Genomic DNA, 19233 nt, shown 5'->3' with positions numbered 1-19233 from the left:
AGGCACTGCGGCAGTGATCAGCAACAACATTCATTTGTGGCTTCAGGATACCAAATCACCCTGTCCTCGGCTTAGTTCTTGCAGATGCGGGTGCTTGTGTCCTGCCTTGAAGAGCTCTCTCTGCTGCTGCCGTGCCTGGGGCTTCTGTCTGCATTTTCAGGAGTGTTGGATTCGAAGTTCATGGACACAGGCTAGATACTTCAGCAATTCTGAGCTTGTCAAGAGTTCTGACATAGGCAAGCACTTATTTTTAGAATTGCCAGAAGAGAAAAGAACATTTTCTGAGACAGAACTGGAACCGTCTGTGCTAGTCCGGAGGGCCCCGTTCTTGGTACAGCCCCTCATGCTTTGAGCCTAGAAGCTTCCCTGTCTCTGTTGCCAAGGTGAAACCAAATGGGCTTCAGTGTATTTGCTTCTCCCGTGTGTTCAAACCCAGAAACTCCATTGACTTGGTTTGATTTTCTTTAGAGACATTTTTTCCATATTGGGATTTGGCCTCATTTTTCTTGGGCTTCATGTTATGTATTAGAATGGGTGGGGTGGGAGATCATGTATTTGGTAACATGGAAGCTGAGTGAAGGGGATGTGGGGGTCTGTCTCTCCGCCTCTTTGCTTGCAGTTCTTTGTGAGAAATGCGTTGTTTTAAGTCTAGTGCAAAGGAGAGAAGTTGCATGTACTGGCGGGCCAGCTGAATCATCACTCGCTCCTGCAGATGCGAGATCCAGAGGCCCATGCCAGCTCCTCCAGGCTCGGTGCTTCCTTTCCCCGTGCTACCTTGCCTGTCTGGCTTTTCTTCACACCTCCCACCAGTGGGGAAAGTGTGGCTGTTATTTCACAGCAGGAAGTAGACGTGACGCTCAGTTTTTTTGAAAGCATGAGTCAGTTTGGCCTGGGGAAGATTACATTTATGAACGATAGCGTGTGCAGGTTTTTCTGTCATTCGTAACATTGGATGATCTCCCCCTCTGCCACGCTGAGCTGTGGGGCTGCATTTTCCAGGTAGAAAGTGGCTCACGTGAGAACCTCTTAAGGCGGGGGCAAAGGACAGCAGAGAAAATTGAAAAGCATCTAAGATAGGACGTTTCTTCCCGTCCAAGTGCTAGCTTGTGTTTGTTTGATCAGCCAGAATCCTGACTGCATTGGCAGATGGTTTAACCTGGCAAGTCCTGCTCATACGTACATGCGGAGTCTGAAATTTCGGGGGTCGAGGAGCGCTTTGGTCCTTATTTGAATAGGTTTTAGATGCAGAAACTTCCCGTGTGGGTCAGTCAGCCGCTCTTTTACTCCAGCTTTCCAGAGTGTGGTAGTGAAAGTGCTGCCCAGCCCTGAGCATGGGAGAAAGGCATGAACCATCTAGAAACAACAGAAGCATGCAGTTTGCAGCATCATGGATGGAGCTGGAAGAAGTCAGTCAGAAGCAAAGGGAGAGTTCGAGAATGTTCTCTCAGGATATGCAGCATGCTAGCAACCAAGAACAGCACAAAGGGAGAATGGGTGCACACAGTTGAGTGGGGTGGGTGGGGATGAAGGGGCGTGACGTTCCTTGGAAGAGGGAGGCAGTCCACTGGTGACAGGTGTGCTGTTGGAATTCTGTGCCTAAGAAACCGTTATTAATAGCATACTAAGAGCCTCAGATTTTGAAGTGTTTTTTTTAAAAGGCGAGAGCCCTCAACAGGTAAAGTTAAGTGGGGGTGTGGGGCAGGGCTGAGGGTTGCTCAGGGGTCTGAGCGTTTAGTGTCTGTCCCATGCTCGAGGTGACCAGCTCGCCTCTCTCAGCTGCCTCCCCACCCTGTGTCAGTGGTTCTAAGCTACTGATCCCTAGGATGTGTATATTTTATTAGACAACAATTCAAATGAGAAAATATCCTTTCATCCTTCATACCCATAAAACTACTCTGAAAGTCTCTGTCTTTCCACTCCGTGCTTTCCACTCACCTAAGAAACACTTCAAGAAACTTAGTTGAGGGCCAGTGCCATAATACAGTGGATAAGGTGTTTGCCTTTCACACGGCCAACTGGAGTTCGGTCCCGGCATCCCATATGATCTCCTGAACCCCTCCAGGGGTGATGCTTGAGCACAGAGCCAGGAGTAATGTGTAAGTATCACCGGGTGAGGCTCAAATACAAAAACAAACCAAAAAAGAAGAAACTTAGGTGAGCAATCTTTGTGGTACAGGTTTCCGGTTACATAATACAGGATCTATGGCTCATGTTGAGAGGACAGCAGGCTTGCTCTAGGAAGCAGTACGCTTCCGTACTCTCTTGCTAAATGACGTTTCCCTACCTCCTTGGCCTTATTTTCTCCCCCTTGGAAGGAGGCGCTGTGATCTGAAAGTATTTGGAACTGTCATAATTGTGACATATTAGTAAGTGATGAGAAGCACCTTATACCTGATCCCAGGCTGAAAACAGTTGAAAGGTTCTGAGGGCTCTTCCATCCTTAGGTAAGAGGTACTTTGGCAAAGTTCCCGTATTTGACATTTCTATTTAAAGCAAGATTGGAAGTTATTTATTTTCATGATTTGGTGTTTGTAGATACATTGCTTTCTGCCAGGCCTGATATATTAGAATGAACATTATCTTACATAGGTGTTTTGGATTAGATTTTTCAAGAAAAAGTTGAATATTTCAGTCTCTCTCTTTTTTCCCTTCTAAAAGATAATTTGATGGTCCATGGAAAGCAAACTATTGAGATAAGTTGGTATGTTGAAGTCTGTTGCTGTATCGAAATCTGGCATATGTTTTTGGCTCAAAAAATCCAATTATTTGCTCTGTTTAATTTTCTAGAAATTTGTTTTTTAAAAAAATTCCCATGGATCCTGGATGATGATTAAAAAGAAGCTGGTGGGAGGCGGGGGAGAGGGTGCATTCCCTTTTAAGTATAAAATTCCCATCCTTAGATCTTCTTGAAGACTTACCCTATTTCATTTGTTAAATCTGGGAGGCAAAAAGTTAAATAGGACTTAGAAGAAAGTTTTTTCCCTGCGCCCTCTCCATCATCCCCAACTCTGTCTTAATTATTAGATCTTCTTGATAAACACTTGAGACATTATTATGCATTTTGAACATGTTACCATTTGGGGTTCTTTCATTTTTTTAGAATGCTGCTCACCTGTCATCCAGCCACCCACCTGGGGAATTTAATTGGACATAACTGAGCTAGCTCCACTGGCAAAGGCATCAGTTAAAGGGGGTGGACATCAGATAAAGGGGTGATCCTTCACTTTTCTGGCCAGATTTCTGAGATGTTCATTTGTTTCCATTGCTAATTATACAAACTCTACTTCTTTTCTGTAAATAAAATTCTGTTGCATAACATTGGTTTACTATATTATGTAAGTTTTAAATGCATCCTTATCCTTCCACATCCATTTCACTAACCAAGATCACTGCCAGGCTGGACCACGCCCGTTTTGCCCATTTCATCTGCCTTCAAACCTCCATGCAGAGAGATTCCTCTTGAGAATCTTTTCTCTATATCGGCTTTGTTTTTATGTTGTCTTTGTTTGCTTTGCCAGTTCTTCTCTGTAAAACATGATGTTGGCAGGATAGCCCATGTATTTCAAAACATGTTCTCCACACAACAGAAACAGCACTGTAAGGAAGCCAAGATTTTTAATGCAGTTTCTCTTAGAGAAATAAAATTCTCTGTCCTAGATCCGATGTCCGGTTTTCACAAGATGATTGCTGAGGAGGTTATAGGCGGAATCCCTGTTAAAAAGCATTGCTTTCTGTTGACTAGAGATGTGCAAGCCAGCCAGCGCTCCATAGCCTTAATTGCAGAAATGATCCACACTGCTAGTCTGGTTCATGACGACGTAATTGATGATGCAAGTTCTCGCCGAGGAAAGCACACGGTTAATAAGATCTGGGGTGAAAAGAAGGTATGGCTTCTTGTTTTTCATAAATCTTCCTTACCACGTCACATGTTCTTTGGGTTGTATTTGTTTTGTAGGTTTTTCCTCGTTAAAATAAAATAGCCTCTGATGAAGTCATAAGATGTTCAAAGTAGTGTAGTGTTTGTGCCTTCTCTGTTCGGAGATATTTGCTAAAGCTACTGAAAAATAGACCTAGCAGGTTTGGGTTACTCCCACTTTTAGATAGAATTCCTTTTGATTGTAAGGAATGGATTTTTGTCTGCTCAGCGACTGCTCCCAGCTCTTTGCTGAGTGCTCGCTCTGGTGCTTGGGAGATCATATCCAGGGGTCAAACCGTGGATCTCCCGCACACAAAGCATACTGAGCTATTTCTTTGGCCCATGTAAAGGAGTTTTTATAGTTATCCAGTACACCACTATCATGTGGTTATCAAGAGACATTTTACATTTGAACTCAAATTCAGTTTAATTCACCAAGCCGTTTATTTTAAATGCCTCATGCAAGATTGTGAAAGCAAGTAAGTGGGGCCTGGAGAGATAGTCCAGTCAGAAGGATACTTGCCTTGCACATCGCCAGCCTGGCTTTCATCCCTAATATCCCATGTGGTTCCCCAAGCCCCACCGGGAATGATCCCTGAATGTGGAGGTAGGAGTAAACCTCAGAACTGTCAGGGGGGACCCCCAAACAAACAAAAAGCAAAAGAGTGAAATGAAATACATTTATAGATATCTTATACTATTCATAACAGGCAATACAGAATAAATTATCTAGCATCTGCTAGTGGGGCAAGCTTAAGTGGTGGTGGGAAACTTCTAAATAATGGTGGTGAGAAGTTGTAATGGTGATGGGATTGGTGTTGAAATATGAATATAATCAATTATTGTGAACAACTTTATGAAAATAAAATTAAAATTTTTTTAAATTGAAGAAATAGTTGATATAAAAAAAAAGAAATACATTTCTATTTCAGAGGGATACTGTTCTCCCATACAAATTTTACTATTGTAAATAGAGACTCTGTAGTTGGATTTCATTATTCTATGTGTATTTTTAAGCATATTTCCACAATTTTTATTAGTATTTGAGTTTTCATTTTATTATTATTTTTAAAAATTTTAGGCACCATGATTTACAATACTGTTATGATAAAGAGTTTCATGCACAGTGTTCCAACCCCACACCCTTCACCAGATTTATTAGTATTGCTGAAGGGGGTTGCATGTGAGTGGGGGTTTTACTTGAGGCTCTGTTGGAGAACGGAATGAATGATGCCGAGCGAATGTTCCCTGTTCCTGCACGCGCTCGATTTTCTTTAATGCCTTTGACTTGGTTGTGTAATCAGGTTGTGTGGCTTTATCTGGAAGCTTTTCGCCCGTGCATTGCACTGGTGATCTGAAGGTGGTAGGGTATGTTCTGGACAGCTTCTCGGGAGGCTGTACGCCCCATGCCTGTCACCAGTCAAAGGTGCCTGTTTTTCAGGCTGTCCTCTTATGTTCTTTGAGTCCGTGGCTAGAGGCAGAGGATTAAGAGAACAAATGAAGCTGGTTTTTGGTTTTGCTTTTTATTTGTGGTGCTAGGAATCAAACCCAGACTCTCCCACATCCAGGATGTTTATTCTACTTGGGGCACTATGATTTGCAACGTTGTTCATAATAGAGATCCAGGCAGGTGGTGTCCTGGACACCAATCCCTCCACCAGCATCGGTTGGGTTCTCTCTGAAGGCAGGAGACCAAGCTCACTGCTGCTGTCCAGTCCCTTTCATCCCTGAGCCCGGCCAGCTCTGTCCAGGTCCACCTGCTTGTCTTCTCCTGATTTGTCTCTGAACCAAAATCAAGACCAAGAAAAATACCGCCCCCCTTTTTTTTCAGTTTTGTTTTGTTTATTTGCTCGAGCGGGCCCAGTAACGTCTCCATTGGAGACTTTGTTTTTACTGTGTCTGGCATATCGAATACTCTCGGTAGCTTGCCTTTTTACTTTGTTTATTGCTTTTGGGCCACACCCAGTAATGCTCAGGGCATCCTCCTGGCTCTGCACTCAGGAATTACTTCTGGAGGTGCTTGGGGACCATATGGGATGCCAGGGATGGAATCCAGGTCAGCTACATACAAGGCAAGCAACCTACCCGCTGTACTATTGCTCCAGCCCCAAATCCCCCCCCCCCCCTTTTTTTAATGAAAATTAAAAACCCCATGTACCCCATGTGATCCCTCATTACCCTGCTTGGCTTCCCAGCCTTGCCTGCCTTTAGTTCCTCACTCCAGTCACCCGCAGTCACCCCATCATCCGCGGGCCCACAGTTCCAGTGCCATATGCAGGAAACTTGGTCTCCAGGTTCCCCAGGGCCAGGGTAGGAAAGAGGCAAAAGACCTTGCAAGTCCTCCAAGCTTTATATTCACACACACACACACACACACACACACACACACACACACACAGTGGTAAATGGACAAAAAGAAATGTGTGCATACATGATATAGTGTATACAGGTGAGTTTATAAATATTTATACCGAGATAATGTAATACGAAATGATGATCAATAGTTGAACATACAATAAATATAACTAGTTTTAGGTCCTAGTGCGATCAGAACTTCAGTGTGGCGATGTTCAATTCTGCAAATTAAAATTTGTGAAAGCTATTATTTGTAATTTCTGTATAACATTTAGGTATATCTTTAGACGTGCAAGTAGTGTAGTTGTTTGCATTATAGAATTTGATTCTGTGTATAATTTGCTATGTGTTACAATTGCAGTTTGGATATCTCCTCACAATCTGAAGGAGATTGATGTTCAGTGGGAAGAACAAGTATTTTGTTTAAGAAAAGGACCAGTCAATGAGCGTGCCAAAGCACTGAGCTTGGAGCCAAAATTCCTTTTTACTATGGGGGAAAAAAGTGTTTTCTGCCATGCACGGGTGTGCGAGTACAGCCCGAGATATTTTCCTGTCCGTGCCTTCCGGGATTTGGGGCAGTAAAATCATGGACTGGGAAGGGACATTGTGACCACAGCAAGATGCAAGGGTTGTTATGCCCGCACTGAAGAGATGTGTCTCATCAGACGGGGATCTTCACAGACGTGCAGGGAGGTATTGTCAGAGCTGATTTCACAAATGAGCCAGGTGAAGATGGGGGAGGACACTTTTTGAGCAGAGAGACACTGAATTCAAAGGCTCAGGGCAGTCTGAGGGGAAAGCCAGGAAAAGGAAACTTAAAGCTGCCACGTTTTTGCTTGGGTTAGGGACTGAAATGCAAGAGTAGCCAACTGGAATGGGGGCTGGGGGTGTGGCTTGGTGGTCGAGCACTTGCCTTGCATGTGCTAGGCCCAGAGAGAGGGTCAGCTGCTTCTCTGTGAGTGAACGCAGATCTATGAGGGTAGAGGGTCCTGCTGAGGAAGAGTGAACCTCCCAGCAGGGCACTGCATATTCTCTTCTAAGGCCATTCAGTGTCATCTCTTTGGCTCTGATGTGTTTTTTTGAATGTTTCTCTCCCTCACTTTTAGGCTGTTCTAGCTGGAGACTTGATTCTTTCTGCAGCATCAATAGCTCTGGCACGAATTGGCAACACAACTGTTATATCTATTTTAACCCAAGTGATTGAAGATTTGGTGCGTGGTAGGTTACTTCTGAGTTTTCTTTTCTTTTTTTTTTTATAAATTTCAGTCAGCATTTAGCCAGGCCAAAAAAAACATCTCTCAAATGCTGCTTTTCCTTCTCTGTAGGTGAATTCCTTCAACTTGGATCAAAAGAAAACGAAAATGAAAGGTTCGCACACTACCTAGAAAAGACCTTCAAGAAGACTGCAAGTCTGATAGCCAACAGTTGTAAAGCAGTATGTACGTTCTGTCTTTTTTCAAGTTAAAAAAAAAAGTCTCATAACTCTTTCTTCAAAGTTAATTCTCTTAGAAAAATGTCACTGGAGAATCTTAAAATTAGTAACAAAACTCCCACATGTCATTAAGAAAAGAATTCTATCCCCAAACACCAAGAGAATTTTTGTTTTTCATATTTTACTCTCTTGTTTTGCTTGGCAAACATTAGCTTAAATCTGACTGAGAGAAAGTACAGTGGTAAGGTACTTTTCTTGCACGCATCTGACCTGGGTTCAATCCCCAGCACCCCATATGGTCCCTTGAACCCTCCAGGAGAGATTCCTGAGCACAGAGCCAGGAGTAAGCCCTGAATACAGTCCAGTGTGGCCCCCAAAGAAAAATAAAATTGACTTTAATAATAGTAAGCTTAATATTTGTAATATTTATTCTACTTGGGGCACTATGATTTGCAACGTTGTTCATAACAGAGATCCAGGCAGGTGGTGTCCCCGACACCAATCCCTCCACCAGCATCGGTTGGGTTCTCTCTGAAGGCAGGAGACCAAGCTCACTGCTGCTGTCCAGTCCCTTTCAGCTCTGTCCAGGTCCACCTGCCTGTCTTCTCCTGATTTGTCTCTGAACCAAAATCAAGACCAAGAAAAATCCCCCATCCCACCCCCCTTTTTTTTCCAGTTTTGTTTTGTTTATTGCTTTTGGGCCACACCCAGTAATGCTTAGGGCATCCTCCTGGCTCTGCACTCAGGAATTACTTCTGGAGGTGCTTGGGGACCATATGGGATGCCAGGGATGGAATCCAGGTCAGCTACATACAAGGCAAGCAACCTACCCGCTGTACTATTGCTCCAGCCCCTGAAAGGTTGTTCAATACTGTGTTCTTTCTCTTTTTTTTTTTTTTATTCTTTCGAACCAACTATACCTGTTGGTCCTAGGCAGGTCGAGGGGTGTCAGGACTAACCCCAATGCACTAGGCATGGAGCTCTTGTAAGCGTGTTCTCTGCTGTTGGGTCCACCCACCCAGCCTAAATGCTGCTGCGTTCTTCTAGTCAATGGAGACAGAGCAGAGAGTATCTACGACTAGCCCTCTCTGACTTTCTTCACGAACAGTAGATACTTTTGATTTTTTTTTCCTTTTTTTTGGTTCTTGGGACACACCAAGAGCTGTTTCTGACATTTTTTATTCATTTATTGTTTGGTTTTCTTGTGCTAAGGATCAGTCCTATGTAAAGCACGTGCTCTGCCTCTGGGTTGTATCCCCAATTCCTCGATATTTTTGTTTTTGTGCCACACCCCACTGTGCTCAGGGCTTCCTCTTGGTTCTGCACTCAGGAATTGCTCCTGGTGGTGCTCAAGGACCATCTCGGGTGCCTGGAGTGAAGCTGGGCTGGGTGCGTGCAGGTGCCTTACCCACTGTACTAGCTCCCTGGCCTCTTTCTGTTGGTTGAATCTAAACTGACTTTTCCTCCCCTTTGCTTTTTCCTTTGACTTCTCTCCACTCTCTACATAGTAATCTCTAAGAGACAAAGTAAAGAACAACAGCATTTTCTGCCAGGGAGGTAGCACAGAGAGATAGAGCACTTGCCTTGCACCATGTATAAGGGCTTTGTTTCAGCCCCCAGCATTAGCGAGGGGAGGAATATATATATATATATACATATATATATATATATATATATGTGTGTATATATATACAGGCTGGAGCAGTAGCACATTGGTAGGGTGTTTGCCTTGCACGCAGCCAGCCCGGCTGAAATTCCTCCACCCCTCTCGGAGAGCCCGGCAAGCTATCTCGCCCATGTGGCCAAGCCTGGCAAGCTACCCGTGACGTATTCAATATGCCAAACACAGTAACAAGTCTCAAAATGGAGACATTACTGGGTCCGCTCAAGAAAATCGATGAACAACAGGAGGGCAGTGTTTGTTTTGTGTGTATATACACACACACACACACACACACACACATATATATGTATACACACACGCACATACATACATATATATGTATCAGTAGTCTATTCATATATATAAACCATGCATATATATTTAGAATATATATATTTCAGAATCATTAAATGTGATGTCTTCATGAATGAGAGATAATTTCCACCAAAGAATTGTTTGTCTGATTATCTCACATTTAACAGATGTAAGGGTGAAAATCTGGGTCAGTATCTGGGTCAGTAAGTCTCTTTAATCAAAGCAACTAGGAAAACCCTCTAAGGGGAAATGTAAATTGCTGTCATGATATTCTTGACATAATTACAGTTAAAGAGGTCTCTTGGGTGGAAAAGTTCCTTAGCAATAATGTCTCTCTTTGGGGAAAAACTGAATGTGAGGCAGAAAAGAACAAAAAGGACATCTTTCTAAAATATACCTACTTGAAACCAAACCTTAAGGAATGTGAATTATATGGAACACACTGGCTGTAGTCTTAGCCTTCTTTGTTTTTACTTGAGAGGGCTAGTATTTTTTTAATTTCCAAGAAATTGCTGGTGTTTAAGGAGAAACAAAGAAAACATGATTGGTGCTGGAATGCTCCATAAAAGAATGACGGATCTCAAATTGCTGCCGTGAAGCTGTTTCAGTAGTTGTTCGTTGATCAGTATCTGCATAAAAGTTAAGAATGCGTCTCACTAGACACTGGCATGGGAAGTGGACTTCCCTCATTATCGCTTTGCTGGAGACTGTAGTCAGAAGTGCAGGCAGAGGCTGGAGCAATAGCAGAGCAGGGAGGGCGTTTGCCTTGCATGTGGCTGTCCCAGGTTCGATTCCTACCATCCCATATGGTTCCCCACGCACAGCCAGGAGTAATTTTTGAGTGCAGAGCCAGGAGTAACCCCTGAGCATCACTGGGTATGACACAAAAAGAAAAAAAAAAAAAGAAGTGTAGGCAACCCAGGGATTCTTGGACCTTGAAACAGAGTCACTGTCTGTGCAGTGGCTTCCCCACTGGCACAGGGCACCACCCAGAATTGGAAGTGGAATGAGAACTAATGTACTGAATCAGTTACTGAGTACTGTATTCAGTAATGTACTGAATCATTACTCAGTCAGTAATAAACTGACTGAAGTGAAACCTTGAGGGGTCTCAAGGAGGTAGACTCTAGTCGTCAGTGGTGGTCACCATCCTGTACGAGTAGCCATCCACCCATTAGCATGTGAAACTGGATGTGACACGTGAGCACAGCCTGGACCTTAAGGAAACTGATGAGTTCTTTGCTGTCCACTAGGAGGCATAGTGGCCCCATCCCAGAAAAAACACCTAAACCACCTTTCCCAGGATTTGCTCCTCAAAACCCTCTCCCCTCCCCCAGCTGTTTGGCTAATGAAGCAAAGTCATAGGGTGAGCAAGCTCTGGATAAAAGGTTCTGTATGTGAGTGTCTGCGGGTGGGAGGATTCTAGAGTTGTTGAGAGTTGTTAAATATTCAAAATCACTATTTTTATGTACGCCTGGTATTTAAGATGCAAACACATGTGGGCTCCAAAAGGAAGATACACAGAGCAAGTCATCAATGCCCAAAAAAGAGGGGATATGGAAAAATGTAAATGTAAATATCAGGATAATTACAGAAGAGCGACTGCAATTTCAAGATATAGGGTTTAAAGGAAATTTAGCAACTTACAGTTCATGTTTGTAATGACACTTTTTCCTCCCCACTTTTTTTTTTTTAACCACTCAGTATTTTTTGTAGAAAGTAAAAGTCATGCTTTGGTGATACCAAAACGTTGTTTTGTGATACCAGTTGATATGGAAATAGAAGTAAACCTATAAAAGACAGTTGGCCATGAATTGCATAGAATGTGAATCCCTTGGGAATGTGACCAGGCCGATGGTACCGTCCAGTGTTGCTATCTGAGTTGGCATTTGAATCCAGAACTGAGTATGGCAATCCTGCCTTCGTTTGCTTTCCTCTCCTATTTTTTCCCCCTTGTTTCTGGATATCTGTTCTCCAGTGTTGCATGAGGCCTGGACTCAATGGGCTATCTTTCTGTTATTTGATTTCCAAAGCTCCAGATTGTCACCACAGAGTTCTGTGGGTCCTTTGAATAGAGCTCCGTTTGCTTGGTTCTGATCTTATGCAATCTCCAGATGGCCCTTATACAGATTTTGCCAGTTGCCCTAATACTCTTTCACCAGTAGGGGTACAGTGATTTTGTGCTCCAGGATCCAGTGCAAGATCTCAGGTTGCCTTTGGTTCTCACGACTCTAGTTTCTTTGAATTTGTCAGATTCTCTGGGTTTTCTTTGTTATCGTGTCATCTTAATGTTTTAAAAAGATCCAGGCTGCTTACATTGTTGAGCCTCTCAGATTAGTTTACTGTCTCACAAATTGGATTCCAATTGGGAGTTTGGGCGGGAACGCAGCAGAAATGATGTTATCTTCTTCATCAGCCAGGTGGCTCCTCAGACCTCTTTTTATCTTCCTGGGGACACTAATGTTGATTGGCTGGACTGCCAGGTTTCTTCACTGTAAAGTTGCGATTTTTTTTTTTAACTATTTGGGATGAAGTATTTTGAGGTCATGTAAATATTTTGCTTTTTACTGTCATCCATTCATTGTGACATTCCTTCTGCCCTGGGGCAGCTATGGTGACTGTTCCATCAGGTTTTCTGATTCTGCCGTTCTTTTGATTCCATGCTCTCCAGGGGAGTTAGTATTTCACGTTGAGAAAGGCCTTGAGTCCTAGATTCTGATTTTAGTCTATGGATTATAACCCTTTATTATTTACTTCAGTGCTTAGTTGTGCCGTGTGTGGGGAGACCGTGTAACCTGGTTCTCTGCTCTTTTACCACACCCCTATCATTCTTTCCATCCTTCTGTAATGTCTAGTAGATGTTCCAGGTTTGTCTTGTTCTTCCTCTCCTGGGGTTTATTTCTTCAAGAAGTCCTACTTCCCTTTGGCGGAACATGGTTATGAGAAACCACAGTCTGGCCCTGGAGAACTCAGGTCTCTATCCTAGTTTCTATTCCTTCCAACACACAGAACGAGGAAATATGTATGTGTGTGTTTATGTGTAGATGTGGCTGTCTCTGGCTCTATTCTATCTAGGTTTATGGAAGACCAAGCCTTAGCATAGTGTTGGCCTCAAATCCCATCAGACACCCCAGGATTCATGATTTATCCTAGCCTTTCTTGTTTCCCTATTTCTGGCTCCCAACCCCTGCTGGAGATCACTCCTGAGCACAGAGCCAGTAGTAACCAACCATAGTTCTTTATCTGTGATGTTTATGTTGTATGTCTTTTCTCAGTATATTCAATTGATTTTTTTTTAATTTTTAAAAGAATTTTGTTTTTATAAAGTTGTTTTTATAAAGCGATGATTCATTACATTCAGTAGTCCAGCACCAGTCCCACCACTATTATACTTTCCCACCATTATCTCCAATTTTCCCAACTACCACCCAAGTCCTAATAGCAGGCCCTAAGTATTTTATTTTGTATTGCTTGTTATGAATAATTAGCTTAAAATCTTCCTCCAAAAATTTCTTTAGGAAGAAATGTGTGAAGATTGTTTTATCTCACCCTGGGGCAATTAAGCCCCCCGCTATAAGAAATTACGAACATGTTTTTACGGGTTAGCCCTGTGTGTTAGTATTTTCTTAATTGTGTCACTTGATTTTGAAAACAACCTGTTTTGATATTTTTTAATAATGGAACTTCGGTCTCTCCCACTTTGACCAGTAAGGCAGTCTACGGTCATTCCTTTTCTGAGTAGCATATGCTGAGCTAGAAGCCAGCCATGCAGACAGACCTCATAGCTTCTTACTTACTGGGTTTCCATTCTGTTGACCTTTAGAAGCATAGCAGAGGGCTGATGAGAACAGTTTCTGGAGGCAGCCTGTTCTGTCTCAAATCAGTCCCCTTTCTCCCCTCGAATCACTTCCTGTGTGCCCCAGGCCCTACCTCCCAAGTGAGTTAATATGTGAGGAATTTCTGAATTACTCCTAGCACTTAGAAAGTGCATGGTAATTGTTAACTCTTATATCAACCACAAAAGGAAATATTTATGGGATGTCCTGAGGTATGGCAGAGTCTCCTGCCCCCGCGCCTGACTGTCCTCACCGGGGCCCCTTGGAGGAGGGTAGATTGAGTTTCCCTCTCCGCGCTGAGCAGAGCCCCGGCAGCTGAAGACCTCTGGGACCCAGCCAAAGCCTTGCTGAGGCCACTCTCCACACACTTGGACAAGGAACTGGCAGAGGAACCCAGATGTGCGGGACCTGGGGCTGAGATCTCCAAGCCTGCTCGGTTCGGGACAGGGCCTCCTTCACCCAGCTCCCCCACCTTCCAGTAGTTAGACAGTTACACCCACCAACTGTTGTGTAATCCCATCAATGGCCAGGATCCAGAGACTCTACAACCAAGCTCCAAGCATTTGCGGCCACGCGACCTCATATTCTCTAGTTCTCACTCTCAGAGAACCCGGCAGGCTACTGAGAGTATCATACCCGCCTATATGCCTGACTAGGAACACCTGTAAAGGTGATTAGAGGCTGCCCCAAAAGCTTCCATCCCTCTCAGAGAGCCCAGCAAGCTACCGAGAGTATACCACCCGCACGGCAGAGCCTGACAAGCTAACCGTGGCATACTCAATATGTCAAAAACAGTAACAATGAATGGTCCTCATTCCCCTGATCCTGAAGGAGCCCCCAATATGTCATTGGGCTACACCAGCACATGACAGGGACAAATGGAGATGTTACTGGGCCCGCTCGAGTGAATCGATGAACAACGGGGTGATAGTGGTAGTGATAGTGATAGTCATGAGATTTAACTAGAATAATGTCCAAGTGCTCATGATATGCACCCCATAAATTTTAATTCATAAAAATATAATGGATATCACCTCCCTGTCCCACCCTGATCTTCTCAGGAAACATTTTTATTTTAGTGTCGCTTGATGTCGAAGAAACAGCATTAATTGCTCGACAGAATTGCTTTTTTTTGTTGGGATCACATCTAACAATGCTCAGGGGTTACTCCTGGCTCTGCACTCAGAAATTACTCTTAGTGGTGCTTGGGGCACCATATGGGATGCCAGGGATTGAACCTGGGTCGGCTGTGTGCAAGGCAAGCACCCTCCCCACTGTACTATCTCTCTAGCCCCTCAACAGAATTGCTTTCTGAGTTATGTCTGCCTAGAAAGAGGCTTTTATTCGATTCTGAGCTCAGTGTACCCCCCCCCATATCCCAAGTCTCACCACTCTCTTCTTTTAGCTAAGTGATCCCACTTCTTTTGTTTCATTTCAAAGGAATGCTTCCTGGGGGCCATGGCTGCTGGTCATAACGTGGAAAGCTCCTAGGAGTTAACTGTTCACTCTAATCTTTCATCGTGCGTGTATTTTTATAGTAGGCTGGGGGCCAAACACAGAGTCACAGATTTCATTGAACTGTCAAAACACCTTCACAGGGATGGGTAAGTGAGGTGAGCAGAGTTCAGTTAGCAAAGGTATGCTGCTACATAGCCCCTGCCTCTGTAATAAGTGGGTGCCTAGAAAGGAGGGTTATTATCAGTACAACCAACACGTACTGTGTTCTAAGAGATGCCAGGCACAATACTAAGTTTTTTGGGGTTTTTTTTTGCTCTTTTGGGTCCACACCCAGGGATGCTCAGGGGTTACTTCTTGCTCTGCACTCAGGAATTACTCCTACCATATGTAATGCCGGGGATCAAACCCAGGTTGGCTGCTTGCAAGGCAAATGCCCTACCCACTGAACTATTGCTCCAGCCCCCAATGCTAAGGGTTTAAAAGTAGCATCTCAGGTACTCCTCCCTCATAGCAGCCCTAGAAGGTAAGTGCTTATGATTGCTATGTTTTAGCTGCAGTTTGACTGGATCATGAAACACTCAGTCATAAAAAGGGTCGTGATTTTGGTAAGGGGCATAATGCAACCTTTGTGGACTAACTGCAGAACCCTTACCCTTTCCCTGATAGATGCCTGAGCAAAAGTAGGGGCTGGACCAAGGACCTCTTGAGCTAGTAGGTCCAGGTTCCTGCTCAGTGGTGACCTGTTTCTCAAAGGAGCCTGGGGAATTCTTTCTGGCATTCTCATTGACAGTCACTGCACTCTCCACTAGAGCAGAATGTCTCTCTCCTCCCCAGCTTTTCATTTTTTTACTGGCCTTTTGTTTTGAGAAAATGTGACTGGGCCTGCTTAGCGTGCTTAGCGGGGAGGCGGAAATGCACCCCAGTGGCCAGCACCAGCCAGTTATTTTGGAGTTTCATAAAAGACCTAAGAGTCCTATTTCTCCCTCTCCCCACTGAAATGGAAGAAAACATTTTTATGCAGATGCATTATTTCTTGAGAGCTATATATGGAAGCAGTAAGACTGGCAAAGATTCTTAATAAAAAGAGTTCAAATTGGGAAATAGAAAGATATGTATGGCAACATCGTGTGTACATTTAGCTTAGATTATCTCTAAAGTCAGGGCTTAATCAGTGGCGGAGGTGGGGAGAGGAGGGGGTGTCAACAGTGAGCTGGGTTTGCTGAGTGTTGGAGGCCAGAATTGCACTTAAATTCCATTTCTTTGGCATGTCACAAGGTTGATTTTTAAAACTAGTTAATGGGGGGGGGGGAGGGGGAGAACAGCTTATCCTGTGAAAGAAGTGGAGAGAACAGATTATTTTCTTAGTGTTGAAGAAAACCATAGGAGACATTTAATTTAAAAAAGTGTTGAACGCACAGTCACCTTGTTGCCATATACTTAAATACATGTCCGTGTCCTTCCCTTGGCTTTCACCCGCAGCAGCTTATCTCAGAATTCTTTCCATTCCAGGTGTCGGTGCTCGGGTGCCCTGACCCAGCGGTACATGAGATCGCCTATCGATATGGGAAAAACGTGGGAATAGCTTTTCAGGTTTGCTTAGCTTCCTGTCTTAAGTGTGGGACGGTGGGTAGAGTGACCAATGTGCTGGGCTCAGGGCTTGGAGTTGACATCCTTTTTTTTCCTTCCTCTCCGCTAGCTAATAGATGATGTATTGGACTTCACTTCATGTTCTGACCAGATGGGCAAACCCACATCAGCTGACCTGAAGCTTGGATTAGCTACTGGCCCTGTCTTATTTGCTTGTCAGCAGGTAAGTTTGAGATTCCCTTTGGCACATGACTGTGTAGACCTTCTGGTCCAGCATCTTACCTGGCAGTTGATGGGAAGATTTGGATAAGAATATATGGAAAAGCATTTCTAGAAATAGACCACAAATGTAGGGGAGTTTTGTTGGGTGGTTGGTTGGCCATACTTGGCAATGCTGAGGGGCTACTCATCGCTCTGCACTCAGAATTTACTCCCAGTTGTGCTCGGTGGGCAATATGGAATGTCACTGATAGTAAGGCAAGTGCCTACCCTCTCTGTATTATCACTCCAGCCTCAAGAATGTAGGTTTCTGATCTGGAGCCAGTATAAGTTTCATATTCCAAACCTGGTGTTTCATCTATAAAACAAAGTATGGCCTTCATTCCTGGTTGTGAGCATTAATGGAGATCATTTTCACGCAGATACTTTACGATTATCTCCATGTATTTTGGGCATTGACAAGGTGAACAGTTTCTGCATCTTGATCATAGGACTGAATTGTGGGTGTATCTCAGAATCCCTTAGGGGAGCACAAGGACGGTCCTCCAAACAGTTATCTCGAAGGGCTGAAGTGCATACTTTGCATGCTGGAGCCCTGGGTTGGATCCCTGGCACACACCCCACCCTACAATAAAAAGAGATTCCGGTAAATCCTCTAGTTGTTTCAGAGTACTGCAGCTGCTCTGAGAAAGGTTTCTGAGTGCCCCAGGCACTGCCTCAAAATGTCAAGAAGTCAATGGGAAGCACAAACTCGCTAAAACCAGAGTTCCTTCAGATCGAAGGGCTGTCAAAGAAGGAAGTGAAGCTGCCTTTGTAGTCCCCTCACCGTGGGCAGAGGCTGAGGAAACTTCAAAGAGGCTGCAGTGATTTATCCAAAAGACCTCTCAGTGCTCACACTGTACTCTTGCCATGCTGCTTTTCACTGCCGAATGCTATTTGAACTAAGTGAAATATGGGCCTGGCACTAGGGTATCTTTTGTATAGATTTTTCACCTTCATAGTATGTAGTTTGTTATTTAGCAAGTAATAGTTTTATCACCCTGCCATGAAAGTAAAAAATTAACTCTATGGCCTAGAGTTTAGCTAATTTTGAGTCTTTCAGAGATTGTGCCTCTTATTTCTCAAAATTCACAAAGCTAAATCATGTCTTCCATAAAACTCAATGATCACATTTTAGTATTATAAAAGTCACTGAACTCTGCTTTCAACACTGTCCAGAAAAGCCAGAGCCAGGGTTATTCTTCTATGAGGCTGATAGCTTATAATCTGAGAGAGATTTTCTGTGTTATCATTTACCCACACAAAAAAGTGCTTATTTGTGAGCCCTGTAAATGGAAAGACATCCATGATTAGAAAGTTTAGTCATTGACTATCTCTACAACTATGAACATTAATCTGATTGATATTCAGACAGACTGACTAAGAAATGTGAGAGGTCAGGGAGACAGCTTAACAAACTGCATATGTAGAAGGCCAGGGTTCAGTCACTTGCACTGCATACGGTTCTTCCGAGCACTGCGAGCAGTAGCTCCTGAGCACTGAGTTGGGAGCATCTTTAAGTGAGATTCCCAACCAAATAGCAAAACAGGGCGAACCAAGTAAACTGAGGATTCTGACAGCTCTGTAAAAATTTTTTCAGCAGACTTTGAAGTTATCGCGATGACTAAATAAAGAAGTTTTTCCCAAAAGAATTATGACTTGTTGCTAAAAAGTTGTAACGGTCACAAGCCCATAATACTAAGTCGCCCCATAATATTAAGTCAAAGTTTATTCTTAATTTAACCTTACAATGATTAGTTGAAAATAGATGCCTTTTCTGATTACATTTTGCTATGAACATACTTCAAGAGAATTTACTTTCCTCTACACAAAAGGAGTAATGGACAATTCTACTCTTAGATACAGTGGGGCAATTGGGGAATTGGATCATTTCTTCATACTGATTTTTCCAATAGCTGACAAGACTGAAAATGCTGGTTTAAGGGGAAAAAAAAAGTAGCAAGGAAGAGGAACAAAGGTTACAAAGTTCCCTTAAGCCAGTTTTATGGGTGCTTCACTGGGAAATCCCAGCATCATGAGGCACACTCTCACCCTCACAGACATATACTATTCCCATCTGTCTAGAAAGCAATGGGGAAAGGAGTTAAAAATCTCACGTTGCAGTCTTAGAAAAGGGAACACAGAATGAAGGCTGAACAGAAGTGACTCTGGACAGGATTTGTTTCCTAAGCTGACGGATTCGTCAGTCCTTAATCAAAGACGTATTTATAAGTTGTTTCCTGATAAATTAAGTGTAGGCTCTGTTATGGGATTACATTGTCAAAAAAAGAATTCTTGGCCAGAAATTCATCAAAAGATTTATGAAGCCTGACTTCCAGTAAAACAAGTTCCAAAAATAATATGACAATGCAGTTTTCATAATTTGTCACTACTGATGTTGACTTTTAAAAAA

General features: G+C 43.4%; 1 protein-coding gene across 2 annotated transcripts in view; it reads left to right on the top strand.

The window, feature by feature from the left end:
- PDSS1 (decaprenyl diphosphate synthase subunit 1) overlaps positions 1 to 19233 on the top strand; it is a 41103-nt gene that overhangs the window by 13498 nt on the left and 8372 nt on the right. The window contains exons 5-9 of one of the 2 annotated variants that reach the window (XM_056106648.1): positions 3743 to 3884; positions 7378 to 7489; positions 7597 to 7706; positions 16485 to 16565; positions 16672 to 16785. In XM_056106648.1, coding sequence (XP_055962623.1) covers positions 3743 to 3884; positions 7378 to 7489; positions 7597 to 7706; positions 16485 to 16565; positions 16672 to 16785 — 559 coding nt within the window. Of the gene's footprint in view, positions 1 to 3657; positions 3885 to 7377; positions 7490 to 7596; positions 7707 to 16484; positions 16566 to 16671; positions 16786 to 19233 lie in introns of both variants that reach the window. The other variant, XM_056106652.1, reaches the window with a different exon arrangement.

The sequence above is a fragment of the Sorex fumeus genome, unplaced genomic scaffold (assembly GCF_029834395.1).
Source record: "Sorex fumeus unplaced genomic scaffold, SorFum_2.1 ptg000007l, whole genome shotgun sequence".
NCBI classification, from domain to species: Eukaryota; Metazoa; Chordata; class Mammalia; order Eulipotyphla; family Soricidae; genus Sorex; species Sorex fumeus.
The sequence above is the reverse complement of the archived record's forward strand: the minus strand, read 5'-3'. Positions and strand labels throughout refer to the sequence as shown.